The 27,849-nt window shown below is 40.5% G+C and overlaps 1 protein-coding gene across 7 annotated transcripts; it reads left to right on the top strand.

Annotated features, from left to right (window-relative positions):
• Position 1: 1 nt before the first annotated feature.
• LOC105390831 (chromosome-associated kinesin KIF4) lies at positions 2–27,849 on the top strand. 7 transcript variants are annotated; one of them, XR_007267750.1, is made up of 22 exons: positions 2–191; positions 279–640; positions 5,402–5,503; positions 6,457–6,648; positions 7,041–7,200; positions 7,511–7,722; positions 14,763–14,925; positions 15,413–15,938; positions 16,231–16,419; positions 16,826–16,999; positions 18,982–19,185; positions 19,440–19,594; positions 21,222–21,370; positions 21,863–22,107; positions 22,580–22,705; positions 23,022–23,216; positions 23,866–23,932; positions 24,353–24,513; positions 25,331–25,383; positions 26,252–26,304; positions 27,078–27,159; positions 27,517–27,849. XR_007267750.1 is itself a non-coding variant. In XM_048630153.1 (21 exons), exons 2-20 carry the CDS (start codon positions 397–399, stop codon positions 27,136–27,138), a joined length of 3,378 nt encoding a protein of 1,125 aa, XP_048486110.1. In that variant the 5' UTR covers positions 2–191; positions 279–396; the 3' UTR covers positions 27,139–27,159; positions 27,517–27,849. The 7 variants fall into 7 exon arrangements, 4 of the variants coding, with proteins under 4 accessions (XP_048486110.1, XP_048486108.1, XP_048486109.1 ...); XR_007267749.1 differs by lacking the exon at positions 24,353–24,513 and adding an exon at positions 26,482–26,567 and having other exon boundaries at positions 23,866–24,093; XR_007267751.1 differs by lacking the exon at positions 24,353–24,513 and having other exon boundaries at positions 23,866–24,093.

Here is a 27,849-nt window from a genome sequence, read left to right as displayed (position 1 = left end):
AGAAATGACAGCTTGTAACGTAAATTTTATTTGAATTGATCATTCGTGATTTCGGTTTTGTGTTTTCCCTTTATACTAATTTGAAAGTATTGCATAGTTATAGTGGAAAAGATTAAATTCACAGTCTCTATTTTATTGCTGAGTGTTAATTTACGTGTTTGCTGCATATATTTACTATTCTACTGGTCAAGGTACAATACACCGAGCAGCTTTCATTTCAGTGATGTAACAACGACTCATATTTTATGTATTCCAACTGAATTTTAATAATCTTTCAGGTTTATATCTTGATCTCGTTAGAGGGTACTTGAGAGGATATGAATACCTCACTCAACTAACTTTCTATGGCTTATTAGGCCAGGCTTCAACAAAACGGACATTCATCATCAATTTAACATGGTTCACGAAGAGAATGGCAAGGAAACCATTGACACAGTGCAGGTGGCACTCCGTATCAGGCCTCTTATGCCGCAGGAGACGTCCCGTGGGTGTGAGGAGTGCATAACCACCATTAATGGACAGCCGCAGGTCCAGATCAAGGATCTGGCATTCACTTACAACTATGTGTTTGCGCAACACATCACACAGCAGGAGTTCTATGATACAGCCGTGAAGGGACTCATCAATAAATTATTTCAAGGTTTGTAATGTTTTCTGAGCTGTGGTGGATGTGGGTCATCGTACTCATATTATTATTATATAGGCGAAAGTTAGTGAGTATGTGTGTGTGTATGATTGTTACTTCTTCACATCAAAACTGCTGAACCGATTTTGTTGAAATTTGGTATGGAGTTAGCTGACACCCTGGATTAACACATAGTCTACTTTTTACTGTGAAAGTCCCATAAGAAAACTTTCTAATGTGAAGCAAAGCTCGCGCAAACAGCTAATCTCAAATAAAGCTATAACTTATGACTGTGCCCACACAATTGTCTATGTCAGTATTCATGAATTGCTGCATCATCATCTATTGTTAAATAATTTTTTTTTTTTTTTATATGATTTTGCAAACATGCGATCAGTACGTGTACTATGAGCAGTTGTGTTCAGAGACTTTGGCTTGGTAAGGTAGCCCTCCCACTGTCAGGCACCCTTTATTATTTGCTTCCCCTTTTTATAGGTTATCCCATGTGTGCAGCCTCTTCAGGCGTCTGGTCTTAGGTGGATCGCTAAGCATTTGGGCAAGCTTGTTTTGATGATGGGTAATCCTGTCCTTGTATCTTTTTGTTTTCTTATTGATTTCCTCCTTAACTGTGTCAAGACCTAGGTATTCATGGATATCTTCCATTCTTGTGAACCATGGGGCGCTTACTATAGCTTTGAGCACACTATTTTGGAACCTTTGTAGTATTTCTGTGTTAGATGTTTTGGCTGTTCCCCACAGTTCAATGCCGTATGTCCATATTGGTTTCAAAACACTTTTATAGATTAAGGTCTTGTTTTCCACAGATAGTCGAGATCTTCTGCCCAGGAGCCACTCCAGAGATTTGTATTTATGGTTTAGTTGGTCACGTTTCTGTTGGATGTGAGTCTTCCAAGTCTGTTTACGGTCTAGGTGGAAGCCAAGGTATTTCACTACATTACAGTGTGGCAGTAATTCTCCACCGAGATTTACAGCAGGGCAGTCTTGTTTTCGCAGAGTGAAAGTAATATGACTTGATTTCAATGCACTAGCTTTGATTCGCCATTCATTCATCCAAGTGTGGACTTTGTCTAGATGTGTCTGTAGTGTTTTCGAAGCCTCTACCCGGTCCTCGTTGGAGGTTAAAACCGCGGTATCATCTGCGAAGGTGGCTGTCATGACACTTTCTGATTCTGGGACATCAGCTGTATATAAAAGATAGAGTGATGGTCCTAGTATTGAGCCCTGCGGTACTCCAGCTTTGATATCATAGAAGCACGAGTAAGCATCATTCAGCTTCACATAAAAGATGCGATCTTCAAGATAGGATTTTAGAATTGAATATAAATTGTGAGGTAATATTCTCTTCATCTTATATAGGAGCCCACTATGCCAAACTTTGTCGAATGCCTGCTGTACATCAAGAAACACCCCGGAGCAGTACTTCTTGTTTTCAAGAGCATTTCTTATGTGTTCACACACTCTATGAACTTGCTCAATAGTAGCATGGTTTCTACGGAAGCCAAATTGATGTTCTGGTATGCTAGAATTATCACTGATACACTCATTGAGTCGTGTAGATATGACTTTCTCCAGCAATTTCGATAGGACTGGGAGTAGGCTAATCGGTCTGTAAGATGAAGTCAAATGCGGTGGCTTTCCTGGTTTTAGAACCATAACTATTTGGGAGACTTTCCAGATGTTGGGGTAGTAGCCTGTTTTAAGTACTGCGTTAAATAATGCTGTCATATACATAATGGCTTTCTTTGGCAGGTTTCGCAATATTTCAGCAGTTATCAGGTCGAATCCGGGTGCTTTTTTCATTTCCAGATCATGTATCACACGTCGGGTCTCTGCAGGTGTGCAACATCGGAGTGGAAGACTAAGTTGTAGGTCGCTTTCTAGGAATTTATGTACTTCGTTATCTACAGTGTCTGTTCCTAGGTCATTAGGTGTAAAGACATCTCTTAGAAACTGTCCATAAGCTTCTGCCTTTTCTTCGTCTGTTTTCGCCCATTTTCCATCTTGTGTTTTGAGTGGATGTTGTGCTTGCTGTGGTTTATCACGCGATTTGACAGCTTTCCACAGAGAATACTCTTTTTTTGCTGGATCAGTAGGTGTTAGGTTTTGTAGGAACAGGTTCAAAGTTTCATTTTCTGCATCTATAAGAACTTTTTTAAGCTCAGCTGCTGCTTTATTGAAAGCTCTTTTATCGTCAGGATGCCGGCTACAGTGCCACACTCTTCTCAATCGACGTTTCTCCAATACTTTTTGTTTTACATGTATGGGCAGATTATTAATTGTTTCCATGGGTTTGGAGTCAATTGGTGTGCTGGCTCTGGCAGCATTTTGTATGCACTTTGTTAATGATATAGTGGCATTTTCAATATCATCATCAGTCTTTAGTGGTATTTTAAGATCCAGATTTTTACTTAGATGTTGTTTAAAATAATCCCAATCAGTGCGATTATTATAAAGATAGGGATTTCTGGGTCTACTGATTATAGTTGTGCTCATGGTAAGTATAACTGGTGAGTGATCTGAGGTAGTATCATGGCAGTCATCAATATCCAAGAAGTAGGACTGAACCCCTTTATATATAAAGAAATCCAATAAGTCTGGTAATCTATTTACATCTGTAGGCCAGTAAGTTGGTCTGCCTGTTGTTATAGTTTGTAGACGGTTGTTCGTTAGACAATGTTTAAGTCTCCGCCCTCTGGTTGTAGTCAGCCTGGAACCCCAAAGTATATTTTTGGCATTCCAGTCGCCACCAGCTATAAATCTATTTCCCAGGGTTTTAAAATATTCATGAAAGTCGGAATCATCAGTTTCAGTGGTCCATCTCTTCTTTGGGGGGCAATAAACAGACGATAATGTAATTTCACCCTGTTTGTCATGTACCATGATGGATGTGGCTTGTATTTTTGGATTTTGATACTGTGGTAGTAGCTGATGCTTGATATTATCCCTTATAATTATTGCTGTACCAGCATGTGCAGTATTGTCTGGATGAGGTGTTTTATAGGTGATATATCCATTTAAGATCAGTGTTGTTTGTTCTGTAAGATGTGATTCAGAAATCAATAAAATATCAAGATTTTGCATCTTTAATAGTACCTCCACATCATATTTCTTATCAAGTAGACCATTGGTGTTCCATGTGGCAATACGGAGAGCCATCATTTGACTAATTTAGTGACAAGTGTTGTTAAGAGACCCATGAGGGTACTCATTTGATCTAGTAGTCGATCTAGCTTTTCAGCATGTTTTGATAGGATAGTTTCCAGGTTTATGGCGTTCCCCTGAGTTGTGGCTTGAGCATATGTCTTGTTAGCAGTTGGGTTTTTATATATATAGCTGTCATGCATTGGTGGCTCCGAAGTTGTTGTTTCTTCTGCCTTTTTAACTTCATGTGTTTTTGTTGTTTGCCTGGTACCAAACTTCCTTTTTTGGATTTCTTTGAAGACTTTACATCCCTTATAGTTGGCCACATGATCTCCTAGACATAATGCACACTTAGGTGGATCTGTCTTATCTTTTTTTGGACAGTCAGCTGTGTCATGACTCTCCGCACACTTCACGCATCTGTATGGTCGCATACAGTAATTCTTTGTATGTCCATACTGCTGGCATCTCTTACATTGAGGTACTGTTTTTTTCTGTTTTGGATCTTCAATTTTTACAGAAGTGTGATATATATATTTCAGTTTTTTAATAGCATCTATGTTTGGGCCCGGAGCTAAATTTACAAACCAAGTTGATAGCGGAGTCTTTTCTGGGCCATATCTAGCATTGATAATCTCTCCATATACTTTATTTCCAGTACTCTCTACTGCCTCTATAATAGCATCAGTAGGTGTTGAGTGATGTAGATTCTTAATCACAATTCTATATGGCCGTTCATTTTTTTGAATAAATGTATGGCCAATCATTTTTTTCTCTCGAACCAATGATAATAGTTTCTTGTAGGACTCAGTACTATCAGCAGTAACACGTAATTGATTTTTGGTAACTATTTTGAAGCTGTACTGAGACTGGTCCAAACATTCATCAATAACCTCTTTGAGTTTTGCAATGTTCACTATGCCATACAGCAAAATAGGAGGTGGTTTAGTTGTTTTTTCCATTGGATTTGTTTCCACATTCTTATCAACCTGGAGCGGTGAGTATCTATTTTGTGTTGGTAAATCCTTTTCAGGAGATAGGGCACTAAACTTTCTCTTCTTATTTTTATGCTGGCGAAGGATTGGTACAGTCTGCCAGTCATTTTCTTCATCAGTAGCTTGATTATAAGGATCAAGATTGATTTTTGAAGATATTCCTGGAGTGTTTTGTACAGTTTTCGGAAATTGTTTTGATGTTAAATCATTTTTTTTGGCAACATCTTTTGATGGTTTATGTATTTCACCAGTAGCATTTCCAATACCAGAAGCCTGGGCAGCCACTTCTGGTACAGGTTTATCCACCGGGGTATTAATATTTCAATAAAATATTTAAATTTTACTCATTTTAAAAATATTTTTTAGAATTTTTTATTTGAGGGTAGAAAATGATTAAGTTATCACTCGTAAACTTAATTGCACTAATTTTCGTATTAATTTAGTGTTTCACGCGTGAATAACAATATCACATGTTGCACTTGTGTTTATTTTCACTTTCACAGTATTTTCTTGATATATTATCACTTTTTAAGGTATTTAAACTGAATTTATTATGAGAGCAGGTTTGCCTCTATTGACAGTTCACAGACCATATGTTAAATAATTAATAATATTACAGGGTACAATGTCACAATACTGGCGTACGGGCAGACAGGCTCGGGGAAGACCTACACCATGGGCACCAACTACTCAGGGTCGGAGGGAGATTGCTCCAGTCTTGGTAAGGGAATAAATGATATTAGATTTAAAATAAATTGTCTTCAGTGTGTGCTCTAGAGCTAAACTAGGTTTTGTCACCATGGTGAATGGCAATCCCTTCCTTATTAGTTCATCATCATTGCCATCAACAGCCAGTAATAATCCTCTAATGGACAAAGGCCTCTCCCAAGGAGCATCAAAACACTCGGTTCTCAGCCTTCAGCATCCAGCCACTACCATAAGGTTTTCAGTCCAGCAGGCAGGATGGAGTCCCACCCTGAATTTGCTTGTTTGTGATCTACACTGAAGAACTCATCTACCCCAATGGTTATTGGTTATTAGTTGCCATAAGTATACCTATAAAGAACAGTTTATAATCACATAACTAGATGGCACTGGTTATTCTTCTCCTTTTTTGTAATCTCATTTCATAATAAAGATATAATTCTGTTCCCTCTTACATGGATTAGCCTGAGTCCCACAGTACTATCTACATTGGCTGATAATGATCTTAGAAAATCAAATATTATTATAATTTTTTGTCTTGTTTAGACATACAGTTAGTACTATACAAATAGACTTACAATAAAAAATATTAGGAATGGTGTCTGTTTCAAAGTTTAACAGCCAATTATCAATTTCATAGAGGTATTCATTAGGGCCAATCAACCAATTAACTAACACAATAAACTAATAACTGGCACAAGAGAGTCTTAAATAACTAACTAATCTCTATTCCATCAAACTGAATGATTACCCTGAAAAATAAAAGCGTAATTTTAAAAAAAACATAATTTTAATAAAAATCATCATTGGCTACATTATCTGTTGTAGATGGTAGATGCAGCACTCATAGGTTTATGGGTTGCCGCATCGCAGTTGATTGCTGTACAACCCTATAGCAGCACAGCATTTCTTTCTTCAACTCAATGTCTTTACTGCTTAAGACTAAACATATTATATTCCTATCCACAGGAGTGATACCGCTAGCAGTGGCCGACATATTCGACTTCATCGAGGCGCACGAAGACAAGTTCACATTCAAAGTGACGGTTTCCTTCATGGAGTTGTACCAAGAGCAGTGCTACGACCTGCTGTCGGGCAAGGAGCGCACGCACAGCGTGATCGAGATCCGCGAGGACGTCAACAAGGGGGTGGTGCTGCCGGGTAAGCTGGTGGAATAAGATTCTGATTTGTTTGAGACCAGAGGGAATGTTATTTAGGAAATTATGGGCACCTTCAAATATGCGGTTATGTACCGCGCGGAGGTAATGTGTTTGCACCGCTGCATTGTAAATGCAGATAAAAACGCGCAACCGCGCGGATGTAGTTACCGAGAGGTTCAGAATTCAAATGACCTATTAGTGTATGAGTCTTCAACACACCTACCAAGCGTAGACATCATGGCATTAACCCTCCAGAGCCTCTTGGAGGTCCTTTATTGGAAGGAGACTCGTGCCTTAGCAGTAGGGATGTGATGGGTCGTGATGTGATGATGTGTGTGTTTGCGTTAGGTAGGTATTCTTACACATAGTATAATTCTATTTTCTACCCCCCAGGTATATCCGAGCTCCCGGTCGGCTCCACCACGGAAACGATGAAGGTTCTGGAACAAGGGTCGTCGCGGCGGGTCACTGGTAGTACGGCCATGAACCAGGCGTCCAGCCGCAGCCACGCCGTCTTCACCATCGTCATCGCCAAGGAGAGCCGCGCAGACAAGTAATAGCACTTATTATGCTAGGGCCACACTACCGTGATATGCCAAGCCCCAGAAAACAATACCTCTGAAAGCCTACTCTACGTCAGGAACCGTTGCATGCTTTTCAAGTTAAACAATGTGCGTACGAATCACTTGCTATTATTTTGTCCCATGACTACGAATTTGAATACCTAGTAAATTTTTTTCATGAATTTCAAAAATCCATAGAACAAATCTCGTTTAGAACTGGTTCACCCACTTTCGGCTTTCCATAAAACTGCAATTCCTGTATAATTCATACACGTAACTTAATACCAATTTACCGAACAGGAACCTAGCGACAACCTCCAAGTTCCACCTGGTAGACCTGGCCGGGTCAGAGCGCATCAAGAAGACGAAGGCTTCAGGCGAGCGACTCAAAGAAGGCGTGAAGATCAACCAGGGTCTACTGGCATTAGGCAACGTCATATCCGCCCTGGGGGATGGCACTAACAGGAGCTTTATAAGCTACCGGGACAGCAAGCTCACGCGCCTGCTGCAAGGTAAGCATTTTTTATTTTATTTTATTTAAGAAACCAACAGCGTTTTACATTGTTTATTTCTACACACACATTAAAATAACTTAAATACTAACACATATATGTACAAAAATGGCGGTCATTATGTTATGTGTAATTTTGCGCGGATCGATCAGATAGTGTAATGTGATGATCAAGGTATCAGAGAGTAGGACAGGATTTTAAACGCATAAAACTCCTGAAGACTGCCCGTATATTGACTACAAATGCACATGCTCATACGAATAGTTGCGCACGGGACACCGAGTTTCTTATTCTACAGAACCTTTATCTGCTATTAATATGTATGATTATTTCAATTTTATTCACCGCGGCTTCACTACTACCACACTGACCCGGGTGCGTATTGCGACGTATAAAAACGAAATGTATAATTTCACATTAATAACGTTCACAACCTATAATGAACGTTACGTATAACAACAAAATCTGTATTTTCATAAGGTATAAGATTCAATTGGTATAACGTACATTTTATATAAAATCAAAATATATAATACTTACGAAGACTAATATCAATTCGTATAACATACATTACGTATATCGATTAAAATATATACTATCGTTTAGTATAAAGTTCATAATCTGTGTTTAATTACCCAACACCGTCAAACCCCCTAGCGCCAAAACCTAAAGATAGGTGCGACGACGAGCAAAGCGAGGAGGAGCGTGTTAGGTGCACATGTTCGTCGAAACCAAAGCGGAGTGCAGCGAAGCGGTGCGAAGCGGAGCGGAGCGGAGCGGAGCGGAGCGTCTCCCCACATAGCGCAATAATAATAATAATGTCAAAACCCCTAGTACCAAAACCTAAAGATAGGTGCGACGACGAGCAAAGCGAGGAGGAGCGTGTTAGGTGCACATGTTCGTCGAAACCAAAGCGGAGCGCAGCGAAGCGGAGCGGAGCGTCTCCCCACATAGCCCCAATAATAATAATTATGTCAATACCCCTAGTACCAAAACCTAAAGATAGGTGCGACGACGAGCAAAGCGAGGAGGAGCGTGTTAGGTGCACATGTTCGTCGAAACCAAAGCGGAGCGCAGCGAAGCGGAGCGGAGCGTCTCCCCACATAGCACCAATAATAATAATAATGTCAAAACCCCTAGTACCAAAACCTAAAGATAGGTGCGACGACGAGCAAAGCGAGGAGGAGCGTGTTAGGTGCACATGTTCGGCGAAACTAAGGCGGAGCACAGCGAAGCGGAGCGGAGCGTTCCCCACACATAACGTCAATAATAATGAAAATACGATACGACAATCTTTTATACTTTTTGTGCATTATACATTATGATACTGTTAACAATGCACTGAATGCTACCCTCCTCCAGGAAGATCTATCTAGGCTGGACTCTTATTGCGCTAAAAACAAATTAGACCTTAATGTGTCGAAGTGCTTCATTGTTTCTTTTAGTAGGAAAAAGACATCGCACATAACCGATTACCTAATCCGTGATCAGTGCCTAGCAAGGATGTTTTCCTCTCGCGACCTACGTGTCGTCTTTGATAGTAAGATAATTTTTGATCAGCACATAGATAGCATCGTGGGCAAAGCATCGAGGGCACTTGGCTTTGTTATGCGGTCGTCCAAACCTTTCAAATGTATGAAAACAGTGAAATTGTTGTACTGTGCTTATGTGCGTAGCCATCTTGAGTATGCCAGCCAGATCTGGAATCCTCGATATAATGTTTATATCAACAGAATAGAGAGGATCCAGAAAAAATTTACTCGCTACCTAGGCTTTAAGTTCAAGGTGCCCTATTCTGACTACGAACACCGGTGCGAACGCTTCCATCTCTTGCCCCTCGTACTCAGACGAACTGTGGCTGACGCTATCTTCTTAGTGAAAGTAGTAAGAGGTGACATAGACTGTCCCCAGTTATTACAGCTGGTAAATCTTAGAGTTCCCGAAGTAATGACGCGGAAAAAGGCGGTGCTGAATGTACCCCAATGCAGTACCAACTACGAGCAGAACTCATTTCGCGCGCGCACAGCTGATGCGAGAGGTCACTGAACCGTTGTTGATAATGTCGCTACCGAATCTGTTGAAGTGTTCGAGCTGCAATATTGTTATATGTGAAGTGCTTGCATTTGTGCAAAATAAAATAGATGTCATGGATGAAGAAAGTCTTTTGCGTGTGTGTTCTAGTGCTTTCTCGGTTGATGAGATAGGCAAAGCGAAGACGTTGCTGTTCGAGTCAGTGTCTAAGCGGAAGACCATCCGGAAAAGAACGGGAAAAAACCTGCGTGACCTGGACGACATCTTCACCCTGATAAAAGAGACAAAGCCTGAAGAATTACCGGTATTTGTGGCACGAGATCTACATAGATTGCCACCGGTGACCTTTGACCATGTAGACGTCACAAGATTGCTGAAGGATATCGTGCTCATTCAGAAAGAACTTAGGGAAATCCAGGAGGTGTATGCCTCGGACTCCCAATATGCGACCGTTGAACAGTTTGAAGCCCTAAAATTTGAATTGGAAACATTAAAAAAGTCTATGTCTCCCAATAATAAACCTTACGTTAATGTACGCAGAGGAGCTTATTGTCTGCAGGATAGTTATGATGACTACAATAGCGGCCCGATGGGTTTGTTGCTGTCTCCTACCCTCAGAAATGATGACGAATTGAAGAAAACGCCTATAGCATCTCCCTCTAACACCACCGTCGCCCCGGATAAACAAGTATCGCCCTCTTTGTCGTACGCAAAAGTTGCAATGAATCATAATCTTACTTCAACTGCCAAAACGTCGTGCGCCAAGACCGATCGTATATTATCAACACCCCGATGCGCACCCGCCCAAGTTGAGATAACAGATGCTATCCGACCAAATAAAGAAGGTGACACTGGAGAGTGGACGCAGGTGATAAGACGTAAACAAACAAAGCAAACGCGTTTTATTGGTAGAAAGGGTAAAGCGCCCGTTAATGAGAACTCTAAGTTCAAGGCAGCAGAGGCTAAAATGCCACTATACATCTATAATGTTTCGACAGAGACGACAGAAAAACATATCGCGGAATACATACTTAATAAAACGAATGTAAAAGTATGGCCGGTGAAAGTTCCATCTAAAGAACCAAAAAGTTCTGATTCGTATAAAATATTTATACCAAAACACAAATTAGAACAGTTTGAGAATGATGACTTGTGGCCTTATGGTATATACTTCCGGCGATATATTGTATTTAGACAAGGAACTGAAGTCCCGGATAATTCTTTAACAAAAAATGCATAGTACAACTTCAAATAAATGCAATCTCGTCAGCTTCAACTGTAAGTCTGTTGTGAGAGCTACGGACTATGTGAAGGAATTATGTAAAATGAACGACATAATTGCACTACAGGAGACATGGCTTATGCCGCACGACCTCGAGTATCTCAGTTCCATCGAGCCAGAGTTCGCGGCGACGGGATCCTCCGCGGTGGACACGGCGGCGGGCGTCGTGCGCGGCCGGCCCTACGGAGGGGTGGCGCTGCTGTGGCGAAAAGGTGCCTTTGATAACGTGTGTATCGTTAAATGCAAAAATACGCGAATAGTGGCAATAAATTGCAAAGTGAATGGCCTTTCTGTGCTTGTGTTTTCTGTGTATATGCCAACCGACTCAATAAAAAACCTACCGGAATTCACTGAGTGCTTAGCAGAAATTAGTGCTATTATTGACGACCTGAAGGTAGAAAATGTAGTTATTTTAGGTGACTTTAATTCCCACCCTGGTGAGTTGTTCTGTAATGAGCTTTTGAATTTTTGTTCAGAACAGAAATGGATTTGTGCGGATTTTGAATATCTGGGCTTAGACTCGGGCACATATACTTTTATTAGTGACGCCCATGGCTGTACTCGTTGGCTAGACCACTGCGTCACTAGCACTGTAGCGTACAAATCTATTTCTAGTGTTGAGGTGAAATATGATGTTTCTTGGTCGGATCATTTCCCTTTGCAAATTACTTGTGATTTCTCAATACTATCACCACGTAGTAATGTAAACAATATGTTGCATAACTCTGTACTGTGGGGCGAGCGGGATAAGTCACAAATTGATGAGTATCATAGTATCTGTCATTCAGAATTAAGATCAATTGATTTTCCACCTGAGATGAGCATGTGTTGTGGTAAAATGTGTAAAAATACGGACCATATGAAAATCATTGATCGAATGTACAATAATATTGTTACTGTTATGCAGAAAGCTGCACTTCACTGTAGTAAGATTAGGAGCTGTAGTCGTAAGAAGTATGTCATTGGCTGGAACAAACATGTATCGGAGGCGCACAGGGAGGCTCGGCTGGCCTTTCAGACCTGGCAGCTGTATGGCCAACCTTCCACTGGGTACATACATGACTACATGAAAAACACCAAAAAGGTCTTTAAGAACAAGTTGAAGTGGTGTCAAGACAATGAGAATCAGATTAAGATGGATATCATTGCAACGAGTCATGATAATAAAGATTTTAGTAAATTTTGGAAACAGACTGACAGACTGAGTCCCAGGATGAGCCTTCCTGTAACTGTAGATGGTGTTTCTGATGGTACAGATATTGCTAACCTTTTCAAAAGTAATTTTATTGTTTCTCCTGTACAATCTGTAAATAACTTGACTCAACTTGGCGATCACCCCCGTGATGTGTCTGCTGATACACCTCATATACAGTATACTGTGAAGGATGTGACATCTGCAATCCATTGTATGAAACGAGGTAAATCTCCAGGACATGACGGGCTGAGCGTCGAACATTTGAAATATGCAGGTGTACACCTGCCCAGAGTACTCACGCTTTTGTTTAATTTTATAATTGGACACTCTTATCTGCCTAGGGATCTCATGAAAACTATTGTTGTGCCAGTGGTGAAGAACAGAACAGGTGACTTGAGTGACAGTAATAACTACAGGCCAATTTCGCTAGCCACTGTAATAGCCAAAGTGTTGGACAGTTTGCTTAATAAACACTTGGACAAATGCTTGCGTCTGCACAGCGGGCAGTTCGGTTTCCGCGCAGGGCTGTCGACTGAGAGCGCCATTATGTGTCTTAAGCAAACTGTTCAATACTACACTAGTAGAAAGACACCGGTCTATGCGTGCTTTTTAGACCTTTCAAAGGCTTTCGATAGGGTGTCCTATAATATTCTTTGGGATAAGCTTGCGAAAGAAATGCCACTGGAGTTGGTTTCAGTTTTTCGCTACTGGTATGACAATCAAGTTAACACAGTTAGATGGTCTAATTCCAGCAGTGGCGAGTATAGGTTGGGCTGTGGGGTAAGACAGGGGGGTTTGTCTTCCCCTAAATTGTTTAACCTGTACATGAATGATCTGATAGGTGAGCTCAGCAGCACCAAAGTTGGATGCTCAATAGATGGCGTTATGATCAATAACATAAGCTATGCAGATGACATGGTGCTGCTGAGCCCTACGATCAACGGTCTCACGAGGCTTCTGGCAGTCTGCGAGTCGTATGCGGAAACACACGGACTTAGGTACAATACTAAAAAAAGTGAACTGTTAGTCTTTCAGGCTCCAAATATAAAAAAGAGACTGGTTCCTTCAGTCTACTTAGGAGGAGTAGAGTTAAACAGAGTCACCGAGTTCAAGTACCTGGGTCACGTGGTCACGGAGACGCTCGTAGACGACCTGGACATGGAGCGGGAGCGCAGGGCGCTGGCGGTCAGGTGCAACATGCTGGCTCGCCGGTTTGCACGCTGTACTCGACAAGTCAAGCTGACCTTATTCCGAGCGTACTGTCAGTCCTTCTACACGTGCAGCCTGTGGGTCAGCTACACGCGCCGGGCCTACAGCGCGCTGCGCGTCCAGTACAATAACGCACTGAGGATCGTGTTGGGGCTGCCGAGATTCTGCTCCGCATCAGGTATGTTCGCTGAAGCCAGAGTGGATGACTTCTTTGCCGTCATGCGTAAGCGAGCAGCTTCCTTGCTATCGCGTACGCGGAGCAGCTCGAATGCTATCCTCAGTGTGTTGGCGGATAGGATGGATAGTCCAATTGTGAGGCATTGCGTAGGTGTACACATTAACCAAAATAAGAAATGAATATATTAATTTATTAATTCTATTTATTAATTCAATTTATTAATTCGATTTATTAATTCAATTTATTAATTCAATTTATTATTTCACTTTATTCAATCCAATTAAATTTACATTTAAATTGACATTTAAGTATATTTATTTATTATTTCGGATCTAATTTAATTTAATTTTTGCATGTACCTACCTATGATATTTATATTTTGACTAACAATTTTCGACATGTTTTACTAATTCACTATGGATGTTATATCTGAAAATAAATGTTTAATAATAATAATAATAAAAATTTTTCGTGCGAGCCAGCACCGTGGTCAATCGGCTGTGCGAGTCTGATGAAGTTGACCTATTCTGTACAAGCATAGAGGCTATTAGGATAGTTTTTGTGCGAAATTTCGTTGCATCGTTGGCATAGCGGCGAAGGTGGCGGGTGATTTCACTTGCCATGATATTTGGGCATTACTCAATAATTTATGTCTTTATTTACAATTGTATGTGTTAAGTTAAAATGTAAACTATTATAACCAGTTTAACTAGTAGGTATAGGCAGTGTACGTGTGTTTTAGTGTTTAGTGTTTAATGTTACAGACTTTTGTTATGTATCCTTTTGTGTATCTGTGGAAACTATTAATTGGCTTTTTGCTGTCTTTTATTTTTGTCTAATTGTACTGATTTAGCTGTAAGTTTTCCTAATAAAGTAAAATAAAATAAAATAAAATAATTATATCCGTTGTAGAATATATGTTATAAACGTTATGCATTTTAATCGTTATATCAATTGAAATTATACTTTTTGAACGTTATTCTTAACGAAATTATGTATTTAGTAATTATGCCTTTCGTTTGTTATGCACAGTGATCGTTATACTTAATAAATTTATATCATATGGGCGTATACCTTGTGAATGTTATACCATTCGTTTTTATACCTCGTATTACTTACCCCACTGACCCTCTCCACCTCAACAGACAGTCTCGGCGGCAACTCGCTAACCCTGATGGTGGCGTGCGTGTCGCCCGCCGACTACAACCTGGACGAGACCGTGTCCACGCTGCGCTACGCGGACCGCGCGCGCCGCATCCGCAACAAGCCCGTCATCAACCAGGACGCGCGCGCCGCCGAGATACTGAGGTAGGTCATGAAACAAAAGTAAAAAATATTAATAAAGACGGAATATTGAACGTGCCATTGCTGCAATAGACGAATAGGGCCATTACGCGTATCAATGGCGTCGCGCTGGTGTTAATCAAGAAGCAATAGGGGCGGAAATACTAAAATAAGTTGATAGTAGAGTGTGGTTGAAATACTGAGGTGATTTTGTTTATTGACTACAGCATCGGCAATTGGCAGAATACATAGGAGGACTGTATGGCAAGGTGGTTAAGCAACAAGTTATTTGGCAGTGTATTTTAAATGTTTGTAAAATAGTGTGGAAGAGTGAAAGCTAGCCCCTACAACACAGGGAATCCTAGTGTAGGGACTAGAGATAAGATGCATTTGTGTGAACTTTTACTTAGCACCAAATAAACAATTTGTATTTGTATTTGTATTTAATTTACAAAAACTTCTTTATCAATAAAGTCCAGTGTAAGCAATAATACAATTTTTAATATTTCAGACTGAACAATCTAGTCAACGAGCTCAGACTGCAGCTTTTGGGCAAACTGCCGACCCCCAGCGAACAGAACAACGAACATCTACAAGAAGAACTAGAGAAAGAGAAGGCGAAATACTCTGAACTACTCAAGAAACACAAACAAGTCACCGACTACTTGGGCATGATGCTTATTGAGAACACCAATTTGTGCGAAAAAGCTCTCTTAGCCGAGGCAGCCAAGGACAAAATCGAACGTAAACTCAACGAGCTGACAGAACAATGTAATCAAACAATCGAGAATCTGAACACGAGTGAGAAAGTGGAAGACAATGAAATGCAGAGGACATGCGTAGTGGACTATCTCAAGGACATCAAGACTAGGTTAGAGGATCTGCAGTCGGTGAATCTGAAGACCAATGAAGAGCTGATAGACCATGAGATCAAGCTGTCGTTTGTGAGTGGGGATAGTGAGGAGAAGGCTGACGATGATGTCGCTATGAATGAGGATCAGGCGGTGCTTGAAGAGGAGAAGAGGGCTATGGGACAGGTAATTTTTTCAGCGAATACTTGATATTGTAATTTAATTTTGTTACTAATTATAATTCTGGTGATTTACATTTAGAGGTACAAAGACTCATACATAACTTGTACAACTACATACATGTTATTAAAAGTTCGCCTTATTGAGTTTCGCCTCAAATGAAAATAGAAATCTCCACCGTTAGACGTGAAAGAATCACTATTCTTGTATACTTCTTCTTATGTAACAGCAGCCATTTTCATACCGTTTTTATGTGGTCGCTTTATAGTATAAACTACAAGTCCCATTTCCTCAACAGGTGGCGCTAAACCAAGAGCTCCAAGAGCTCAACCGCGCTATGGCGATCAAGGCCTCCGTAGTCCAAGCTATAATGGCCAACAACAAGGAGATGCTTCAGAGCCACGCGGCGCTACGAGAGGACGAGGAGAGGATGCAGCGGCTGGAGAGGGAGCGGGACGACCTGATACAGCAGCTCAGTAATACTAAGGTGAGAGAGGGATGGATGTATTTGTGTACTTAGGTAGTAGGGCTGGAGAGCGACCGCGCAGTATAGTGGCGACTTCCTGTGTCTGAGGCCAAGACCCGATTTGAGTAAAGTACCTACATATATTATGTTATACACAATCAACATACGTCACAGCAATCAGTATAGAATCGCGCATATTTTGAAACACGCCTAAGGAATTACTTGCCTACATAGAATAAACACGTGTTACTATAAAACATACAAAAACAAGCCGCAAAAACAAGTAGGTATGTAACTTATGATAACGTAAATTAGATTTTTTGATGATAAATCTTCTTTTAGTAGTTACTTTGATAACACAATCTATCAACCTCGCAATAATTTTATAATTTGAAATAACTACAATTACAATCCTTACAATTCCCAGAACAAGGACCAAATCCACGAGGAGCGTCGCTCCAAGGTGTCGAAGCTGGAGCAAGAGATCTCCGAGCTGAAGAAGAAGTGCCAGCAGCAGGCCTCCATCATCCGGACCAAGGAGAAGAATGAGGCCAAGATTGCCAGTCTTAATGCCGAGCTGCAGTCTATGAAGAGCACTAAGGTACAGTTCCGTTCGTGTGGGTTGACCGAAAACTAAAAAAATAATACATAACTTAAAAGATGCAGATAGAAATCTCTACCTCTTTAAAACTATGACTAATATAAAAGAAGGCAGTATTGCTTATAGCAGGCCCTACCAGACCACTTTAAGGTTATTGCAAGTTTAGATGCAGTTCAATTAACCTTTCCTATGCCGAACAGCCGCGCACACATGTAACTGCCGTCTGCCGGCGCTTTTTGACCGTTCAGAGCGCCCGCGCGGGAAATACATTTATATGAATATTTGGGTATTATTGTTTGGTACTCAATAATTTATTGATTGTAATTTATTGTCAGATAGCTAATGAACGTGTTACAATGAATTTTATTGGTTATAATTGTTTTATTTGATTTCTGTAGGTCATTGATTACAGATTTTTACTTGAAACTGCACCCATCACAGAAAAATACGTCTTTTTCAATATAATTTTAGTTTCAATCCAGGATTTTTTATATTTATTACTTGAAGAGATTATACAGCTATCAACTGATATCAATAAAATATAAACTCTAGAGGAAATAGATTCATAATTTATATTTTGAAAACTGATTATAATTTGCTTTATTTCAAAAGACTCCATTTTCTGTACATGTGCATGTGTGCGTGACAAGAGCTTGCTCCAGTGCGCCGTGAGACAGATCTGTCCCAAATCAAGGGTGTTCACTTTTTATGAAATAAAACATGAATGATAATTATTTTTATAATGTTTCGTATTTTAGCATACTGAATTATAAAAACTTAAACGTAAGTTACTTACTGAATCATATTTACTTATTTGTTAACCTACTTTCAACAAATATCATACTATAAATACATACATATATAAATACATATATTTATTTATATAAATAGGACAGGTAATCACCTTCTCAGACTCATTTATACACCGATAGCATTCTAAAGAGCCTAAACTTCACGTTCAGTAGAGAAAAGATCCTAAAAAATAAAACACGCTGTATATCAACCCAACGCACTTCGTGTGCATACACGAGCGGCGGCCATTTTGTTTGCGTATGTGTGTGTGTGAATTTTGGATGCACCTTGATAAATATTGATATTCCCTAATATTTTGGCTATTTATTGAAAAAACCGATATAAATATGTATTATCAATAAAATTATCTTTATAAATGAAATAAATTATTTATTGATGTTTTTACATAACAGACTAGAAAACAGTTTACAAAGATACGCACCCTTCAGGCAATAATCCGGTACAATTTTAGATCGATAAAAACACGATTATTTGTAATTTTTTATAATATTGATTTATCACTATACCTTCAAAATCGAATAAATAACAAGAAAACATAGTATTTACTTTCCTTGTGACGTTTTTTCGATACGAAATCACTATTTTATTACCAACAGTCGCGAGTACAAGGACTGTTCAAGGTACCAAAATTTGAATTTCGCGCTACTAGTAAACAAGTGAAGTTTTTGACTCAATGAATGTTGTCGATGGTTGTTTCATTCATATAGAATAAATAACAGGTGATTTCATACTCTATTTCGTGGTATTTAATAACTAAAATCACAAAAATCGCGATGAAGTGCTCTTGGGACAGATCTGTCACTAGGCAGACAAGGGGGGTTGGGACAGATCTGGCACACGGCATTCTAGAGGTTAAAGGGCCAACCGCTGGCCACCATTTTTTTTTTGTGTCGTGAATTGTAACATTTTCCTTCTTTCATCAGATTATCCTGTACATTACAAACATTTATTTTCTCCATGAAATTTGTACAAACCGTGCATGTTAACGTGCCAAATCAAAAAGCAACCTTATGCTTAGTTTCACCAGCTCTGTTAGATCATTGACACCCCTTTTACATTGTAGTAGTTCTTGACTTTTGACGCATCTGTCAAGAATTAAATAATGTAAAAGGGGTGTTAATGATCTAACAAAGTATCCTGAAACTAGGCCATAATCCCACAATTCACAGGTGAAAATAATCCGTCAAATGCGCGAAGAGAGCGAGAAGTTCCGCAAGTGGAAGCAGGACAACGAGCGCGCCATGCTGCGCCTGCGCACGGAGGAGCGCAAGCGCGCCACCGCCATGGCCAAGATGGAGTCGCTGCACGCCAAGCAGCAGAACGTGCTCAAGCGCAAGATGGAGGAGGCCGTGGCCGTTAATAAGAGACTCAAGGTATAACTTTCGGTCCCCTTTGAATGCGACAAGTGTTGTCCGTCTATTTTTCTCAACTATAAAAATACTTCAGTTCTCCACATTACCTTGCCGATGCCGCATGGCAGTGATTCTACACCTGTCATTGGCGGAAAATCGCTGAAACGCGTGTAAACACGATATCCCTACCGGTTAAATGTTCAAGGCCATCGCGTCCTTACTTACATCCTTAGGAAGCTTTTCACCTTACTAATATTTACCTTCTCCCCCAACAGGAAGCTTTGGACAAGCAGCGGCACACTCAAGTCAAACGCAACGCGAAGGGCAACCTCAAGGTCAGCGTGGTGCAGCAGTACGTGGAGCAGGAGCTGGAGGTGCACCTCAGCGTGGTGGAGGCCGAGCGCTCGCTGGAGGAGCTCATGGAGTACCGGTGAGATATATGCTGCTCTATGTGTATACGCGTAGAGTCTAAAGTGTTAAAGCGCGGCATTATCGAACATGAGTAAAGGTGGGATATATTTTATGCTCTATAAATGTGGCATTAGACTCTAAAGTCTCACGATACGTGGAGCAAGAGTTGGAGGTTCATCTCAGCGTGGTGGAGGCCGAGCGCTCATTGGAGGAGCTTATGGAGTACCGGTGAGATATACAGGGTGTTCTAAGGTTATCTTGGACATAAGGTTATATTCAGACACGATAGATACCGACTTCTTCAGATTATCATGATAGGCAAGTTTATTTAGACACGATATATACCGACTTCTTCAGATTATCATGGTGGGCAAGGTTGAGGGTAAAATAAGTGCTAGTGGAAGGAGAAGGAAGTCGTGGCTCCGAAACATTAGCAAATGGACAGCAACGCCAGTGTAGAAGACCTATTTCACTTGGCAAGAGAAGGAAAAGAGTATGCGGAGCTGACTGCCAACTTCCAATAGTGGGGAGGCACTTGAAGAAGAAGAAGAAGGGCAACCTCAAGGTCAGCGTGGTGCAGCAGTACGTGGAGCAGGAGCTGGAGGTGCACCTCAGCGTGGTGGAGGTCGAGCGCTCGCTGGAGGAGCTCATGGAGTACCGGTGAGATATACAGGGTGTTGCAAAATGGGTATCGGTGAGATATACAGGGTGTTCTAAGGTTATCTTTGACATTTTTTTATTTAGACACGATAGATACCGATTTCTTCAGATTATCATGATGGGCAAGGTTGAGGGTAAAAAGAGTGCTGGAAGGACATTAGGGGATGGACAGGTACTGCCAGTGTTCACTTGGCAAGAGAAGGAAAAGAGTATGCGGAGCTGACTGCCAACCTCCAATAGTGGAGAGTCACTTGAAGAAGAAGAAGAAGGGCAATCTCAAGGTCAGCGTGGTGCAGCAGTACGTGGAGCAGGAGCTGGAGGTGCACCTCAGCGTGGTGGAGGCCGAGCGCTCGCTCGAGGAGCTCATGGAGTACCGGTGAGATATATGACGCTTTGGTCACCGTACATATAAGCGTAATGTAAAGGCATCGCCTCTCTTTCCGCTTTGGTCACCGTACATACTCGTATAAGCGTAATGTAAAGGCATCGCCTCTCTTTCTTCTGTCAAACAGTAGATCGCGAGCTCGCAAACTCATTGGGGGAGCTTATGGAGTATGGAGTAATGCTGACACATAAATATGATGCTCTGTAGACTCAAAAACTTGACTGTCTGATGATTAGCAGATAAGAAAATGAGATGAGGTATTTTTTGGATCTTATAAGTACTAGCGGCTTGTTATGGTTCCCTAAGAACTACAACAAAATGTAAATCAAAGCCTGGAAGGTGCACCTTGTTACTTAACCAACCTTTTTTCCTACCAAACTTAATTCCTCTCCATGTAAAAGACATTCGTTTCATAGGCCAAAGGCGCTGCATTGGCTGAGTGGATACTTTTTGACTTGAGTTTGTAATACATATTATTAAATTACTTACCCATAGTTTACGTCTCTTTCTTTGTTTAAAATTATATCAATATTGCTGTCTGAGTCAAATAAAGTTTTATATTTCTTTCTCTATTGACCATTCTGTTCGTTGACTCACCCAGAGCGTGGATAACCGAGCAACTGGAGCGCCTGCGCAACAGCACCGACGAAGAGGCCAACCGCAAGAAGATGCAGGAGCTCGAGGACGACCTGGCGCTGCGCAAGGCGCAGATCTCCGACCTGCAGCAGAAGATCATCACCGCTGATCAGGGTATGGACACATACTGTGCTACCACAAAAAACTTTAAACAATTTTTAACTAGTGTTTAAAACGAAATTTGACAGATTTTGTAGGCATTTGACAGCGCTAAACATCTATTAAATACTCTCGTAAGTTTTTGTGGTAAGGCCCTTACTGTTTTACTATTTAAAAAACGTGTTTACACATTATTCTGCGAGGAAAGATATGGGTAACGTTTTCGAGTTTGACAGTTTTAGAGATGTCGCAAAGTGAAATTCTATTAAGTTGTACCAGAAATAAAACTTTACTCATATTATATTAAGGATATTTATGAAATACAAGTACTAAATCAAGTAGTAATGATGGCGTGCGATAAATCATATAATAATTAATTTGTGTAAATCGTTTTATTTACATGCTGATCATATTTAAAATTATGGTAAGTGTGTCCTTATGGCGTTTATTATATTCCATAGCAATCAAATTTAAATTGTATGTTAAAAAAAAACTATCCTCTTCCAGAAAACAAAAGCCGCACGCAATGGGACAACATCCAATCGATGCTGGAAGCTAAAGTCGCATTGAAGTGTATGTTCGAGCTATTGGTGGACGCCAAGCGGGAACTGGCCAATCAGAGCGAGAAGGGCTACCAGGCCAAGTACGAAGAGATCAAGGAGGCCCACGATAGGCTAGCGCTCGACTTTGAAAACTGCAAGTCGGAATTCGAACGCCAGTTGACTACGGTGAAGGTGCAGAGTGAACAGAAGGTATGTTTTTAAGGGGATGTTAAGACCTGAAGCCATTTACGAGACAACATTAATGACAATGGGTGCCGCGATACAGCATGCAGTGTTTATGATTAATGGCAGTGGATTTCCTCATAGCTCATATCAGTATAGGTTTAGGGTCTTGTAGCATTATGGCAGAATCCCTTATATGAATACAGATTCGTTATATGTGTCTGATCGTCCATGGATGCCTATCCTGGCAAAGCCATCGTATACCGTTTCGGTATACGGTCAGCATAATAAAAGTTAAAACCCAGAAGATTTCTCCCATGTAGCTCCTTCTCCCACTACGCGACTCTCAAGCAATCCTTGGTCAGCATATATTTGATGCGCAAAGACGCATCGAAGACCCGTTTTTATAGGCGATCAAGGGTTGCGTCGCAGTCGCGTCAGGTAGTGGAAGAAGGGGCTAACAGACAAATATATAACTAAAATTTCTTCCCCTCCCCAGTTGACGGCGCTAGTGGCGCTGCAACGCGGCATGATCCGCAGCGGCGACCGCGCCGAGGCGTGCAAGCACCTGCAGAACGTCATCCAGTACCAGCAGGAGAGATTAGAGCAGGTCGAGGAGGAAAACGTACGTATATCTACTGACATAAAGACTATACAGCGGCCAGTGGCTACATTAGCGTGTATAGCCGGTGGCATAGTGGCTCATTGGCATCTTTACGAACCGTCGCCACAGAGTCAATACATTGCAGTAGTTTCTGATGCAACCAATGCTTGCCCAAGTTGTTCGTAATCATCACTTTGGGAGCGAGTGCGATAGAAAACCTTTATTAGTAGTTAGCGTCTTACGCCCCGTGCTAGACCTTCTGTCTTTACTATTACCATCAGATTTTAAATAAAGTTCTGTCTGCCCTTTTATAATTTTATGTTATTCTGTTCCACAGAAAAAGCTAGCCCAAGAGCTGGAAGAAGTGAAGTCCTCATCCAAGACCAACAAGAAGCGCGGCAAGAAGACCACCGCGACGGAGGCCGTGAAGAGGATGGAGTACATCGAGCCCACCGACGAAGAGGAGGATGACTTCGAGGACTCAGATAATGATCCCGATTGGAGGGCCACGCCCGTGTTCAAGAGGATACAGGTGAGAGGGGACTGTTTTTACTGCTCATCGAACTGCAATGGGAAGAAAAGTTTAGGTTATAAGTCTTAAGCTTAAGCTGCGTACAGACCGGCCAAACGAACGCCAGCGAACGGGTTTCGTTGACCTTCGTTGCTGCAATCTGCCCTGTATTATGTATGAGAAATATCCATCGTTGGGCGTTCGTTGGGCCGATCTGTACGCAGCTTTATGTGAGTAGGTCCAAAATAGATGCAGTTAAAACAGTTTTCATCGTGATCAACATCAGCCCGTAATACTTAGTATTAGGTTAGGTTGTAATATTTTAACACTTCTCCAAAGTTCTCGAGTTGAGTGAAGCACACATTCCAATCTCCTTCACCGATGACTTCAGACAGGACTCCTTAGAAGATACTTACAGCAGTGAACTGTTGACTGATATTATTGAGCGATAAGACCCTATCATTTGTTTCTATACTAAGCTTAGTGTAGGTTATACAATAGAATAGAATATCACTTTATTGGACACCACATTAATCAGACATACAAAATCATACTTTTAGACTTGAACCAATGTACAATAGGCGGCCTTATCGCTGAAAGCGATCTCTTACAGGCAACCTTACAATAATAGAATTATAACTATGTAATCTAAGTATTTATCTCCCCCCAGGCGCAGCGCTCCCGGCTCACAATGGACTTCTCCATGGCAGAGCAGTCCAAGAAGCCAACAAAGCGCGGCAGCGACGGCTCCCCGTACTGCGTGTGTCGAGGCTCGTGCTCCACCAACATATGCGGCTGTGTGAAGAGCGATAGGGGGTGTGGGGGCAGCTGCAAGTGTCAGCAAGAGCTGTGCAAGAATAGGAGGCTGTCTAGTGACACGGATGATAAGGAGAATCAGGTCAGTTGGTGTCTAGAGATACGGATGATAAGGATAATCAGGTGTGTAATTGAGTTTTTAGAGTGAATAAAGGGAATCTCTACTGACGGTAGGATGCTGATGATAAGGATAATCAGGTCAGTTGGTGTAATTGGGGTTTTAGAGTGTACGAAGGGAGTCTCGACTGACGGCAGGATACGGATGATAGGGAAAATCGGGCCAGTTGGTGTCTGGAGATATGGATGATAAGGAGACTCATGTGGGTTGCTCACAAAGGGAGGCAGCGACGGCTCCCCGTACTGCGTGTGCCGCGGCTCGTGCTCCACCAACATATGCGGCTGTGTGAAGAGCGATAGGGGGTGCGGGGGCAGCTGCAAGTGTCAGCAAGAGCTCTGCAAGAATAGGAGGTTGTCTAGTGACACGGATGATAAGGAGAATCAGGTGGGTTGGGGTGATTGGGTTTCTAGACTCGACTGACGTAGGTATCATTGTGTACTTTTGTATACGTCCGGCGCACCATTAGCAGTCAGCGGTGAGTGGCTAAGCATTCCACCAACATATGCGGCTGTGTGAAGAGCGATAGGGGGTGCGGGGGGAGTTGCAAGTGTCTGCAAGAGCTCTGCAAGAATAGGAGGTTGTCTAGTGACACGGATGATAAGGAGAATCAGGTTAGTTGTTTGTAGTGTTATAGTAAATCCACCAACCCGCACTAGGCCAGCGTGGTGGACGAGGCCTAAACCTTTCCTTCATTGGAAGGAGACCCGTGCCCCAGCAGTGGGGACGTGATGGGTCGTGATGATGAGTGTTATAGTTGGTATATATAACATGGTCCCAACTAAACTATACCATGTATATTATACACGATATTGAGACGAAATATACCTCGCAATACACTATGTATTTTATATAACATATCCCAGTGTTTACTCCCCTACAGAACGCCAAGATAGCTGATTTTATTCTGAATACTCTAATAAACTGAGTTCTGTCTTGTTCAAAAAAATACTTAGCTTTGTTTTGTACTTACTTGTAATTAAGTAGCTACTTTAATCACATATTAATCTGTGTTGTCTCTTCTCATGCATTGTTACATAAAACAGTTTGTATCACACAAAACCGTGTTGTTTGCATAACTGGTGCCAAATAAGTGAAAGTGAAAACATTCACTGAAACACTTCCGCATTATGCACTTTTGCAAATAACTGCTTACAAAATAATATTACTTATCACATTATAATGGGTATATTTTATTCTGCAGCCTTCCAGCGGCGAGTCTGTCATGAACGCGACGCCGTCGTATTTCGACAAACGGTAAGTTTATTCACTATAATAATGAAATTATTTTTTGGTATCTACAGGATGTTGCAAAAAGGGTATAATACTAAACCGAAAGGGGTTTGACTCAGGGGTCATTCTGAACTACTTTTGTTCTACGAGTTAGTATACCCTTTTGCAACACCCTGTATATACATTTGTCCGACTGTCCGTGTCACATCAAAAGTTCGCCGCCTGTCAATACTTCCCACTCCACTCGACCTTACATTCTGCATGCGGAGTGCAAGTAAACTGTTAGAGCAGTGTCGAGTAAACGTAAATTTGTATGATGCGAGAGAGTCGCCCCCTAGCGGTACACGCGCTGCACTCCGCGCCGTACATTGCGTTGATTTTCACTGCTCTAACGATTAATAAAAACCTACGCTAACCCATACTACTTGCCCTCTGCATGAAAATGAAACTCATAATTATTAATTATGTACAAAAAAATTCAAATTTAACTCAGTTCAAAAAGAGTATTTACTTGCGAGCGTTACTGAGTGTTACTGAGCGCTTTTTCATTTATTTCAAGGGACACGGAGAAGTATAAGTTTTATAAAAATCTCTCCGGTATTTGGCACATTTTTAAGAAGAGGGATACGATCTAATTTAGTCACAGGTTAGGTAAACTTATAGGTATAAAGCACAACTTCCTTTGGTAAGCGGACCTGCGATGTATCTTGTATTGTTATCCATATAACATTGGGTCTAACGAAAGTTCTCATACTCCCTTTAGTTAAAAAAAAGTCGTTGGGTCTAAGTTTATTTTCTAATGTATGGTGTACCTAGGTAACTCTATATTTTACATATTATGTTATTTTGTTTTAACCTATAAATTCAGCTAAATATGGCTTTACCTCCGCAGGTTATCGCCTGATAAAAGTTTTTTCTCTATAATTTACGGGGAGAATTTATAAGGTAAACTGTAGAAGAGCACAATTTTTGTAGTCATTTAAAGAACGAACAAGGTCCACTAAAAAAGTGCAAGTTATATTTTGGATTGGTTTACCTATTTGTTTGGCATCAAGAATGTTATTCATTCAAGTTTTAGTCTTGTGCGAAGGTCGTCTGTGAATCTTTCATTCTATTTTTCAGTGGACCTGAAAAACTCGTTTTAATGTTTCCGGATGGTGTATTTCCGCTTAACAATGGAAGTTGGGCTTTATTCATTTTCATGAACAGTACGTTTCATTAAAAGTTTTAGTTTAGTTCTCATAATAGATTACAGTAACTTGTAGTATTTATAGTGGTTATAGTAATCAAATCATATTGTTATTTATAAGGTACAATAATAACGTTAGATATACATCAATAGATAGTAATTAGTATTAATAACTTTACAATAAAGAAAACTATAATATGTGCTATGGCTATGGCATTATAAACTCCCAAAATTGCAACTTTTTCACGGTAGGGCTCGACCAATTTTCATCAAATAAGAACTTATCTCATCAAACTAAGAAATTAGAAAGTATTTTAAAATGGAATTGCAATAGATTTTAAGCTACTATACAGGCAGTATACCGTATACCACGAGTTGTGGCTAATTTATGAGGCGATATTCTAATCTATTCTATTGACAATACGAGACGACATTTTCGGAGAGTGTTTTAATTGACCCTAACTACTTTATCACTCAACTTTTCAGACCTGGGTTGTAAATTTGTAATATTTTGTATTTTATTTTCCAGTGGCCAACTTGATTCCACATATGTTAAGAAGAAGAAACACTATTTCTTCCCCCAGGAATAAGAAAGCACCCGAACGATAAAGGTAATTGAAACATATTCGTACTAGACTTCACGAATTGAATATTACATATAATTATAAAGATACATTAGTTCGCATTTTGCAGCTAGAGACTGGGACGCCCCACGCTATGTTTGCCCTAAGTTTCGCGGTTATTTCCTATGCCAAGCTCATATTTCATATTATTTAATGGTCCGGCTAAAGGGTCCGGCTGACAAGACACCGAAATGAAAACAATGTATTTTTTACTCGATGCTTATGTTTATGTCTAGCTTAACTTAATCCAAATGTACATGACTTACTTGGTTTGTGCCATAATTTACCTACTATGTATGTATGTATTATTAAAACGTATTAAAATATAAATATTATTTTTTACAGACTGAATGAAGGAACCAAGGGACCACTGACAAGACACCGAAATGAACAAATTATATTTTAATCATACTCCTATTTAGGTTATATTTTACGTTCGCAAAACCTTATTTACGTTTGCCTCTATCGAATATATCCTATATGTATTAGTTATCGTTAGTTTTTTCTTTGTCGTATATAGGTACTAAATTAAGTTTTTTATTCATTGACGGTTTTATTAGATTATGTTTTTATGCACTTTGACTTGTATGCAACGGGTGCGTGGGCCTGCTCGTTATAATTATGTGATACTGTTTAAATTGTTGAGTAGATCTCTGATTAAATTAGTATTTATTTTTA

This window comes from Plutella xylostella, chromosome 25, assembly GCF_932276165.1.
Source record: "Plutella xylostella chromosome 25, ilPluXylo3.1, whole genome shotgun sequence".
Classification (NCBI taxonomy): Eukaryota; Metazoa; Arthropoda; class Insecta; order Lepidoptera; family Plutellidae; genus Plutella; species Plutella xylostella.
This window is presented reverse-complemented; position numbering and strand designations above follow the sequence as displayed.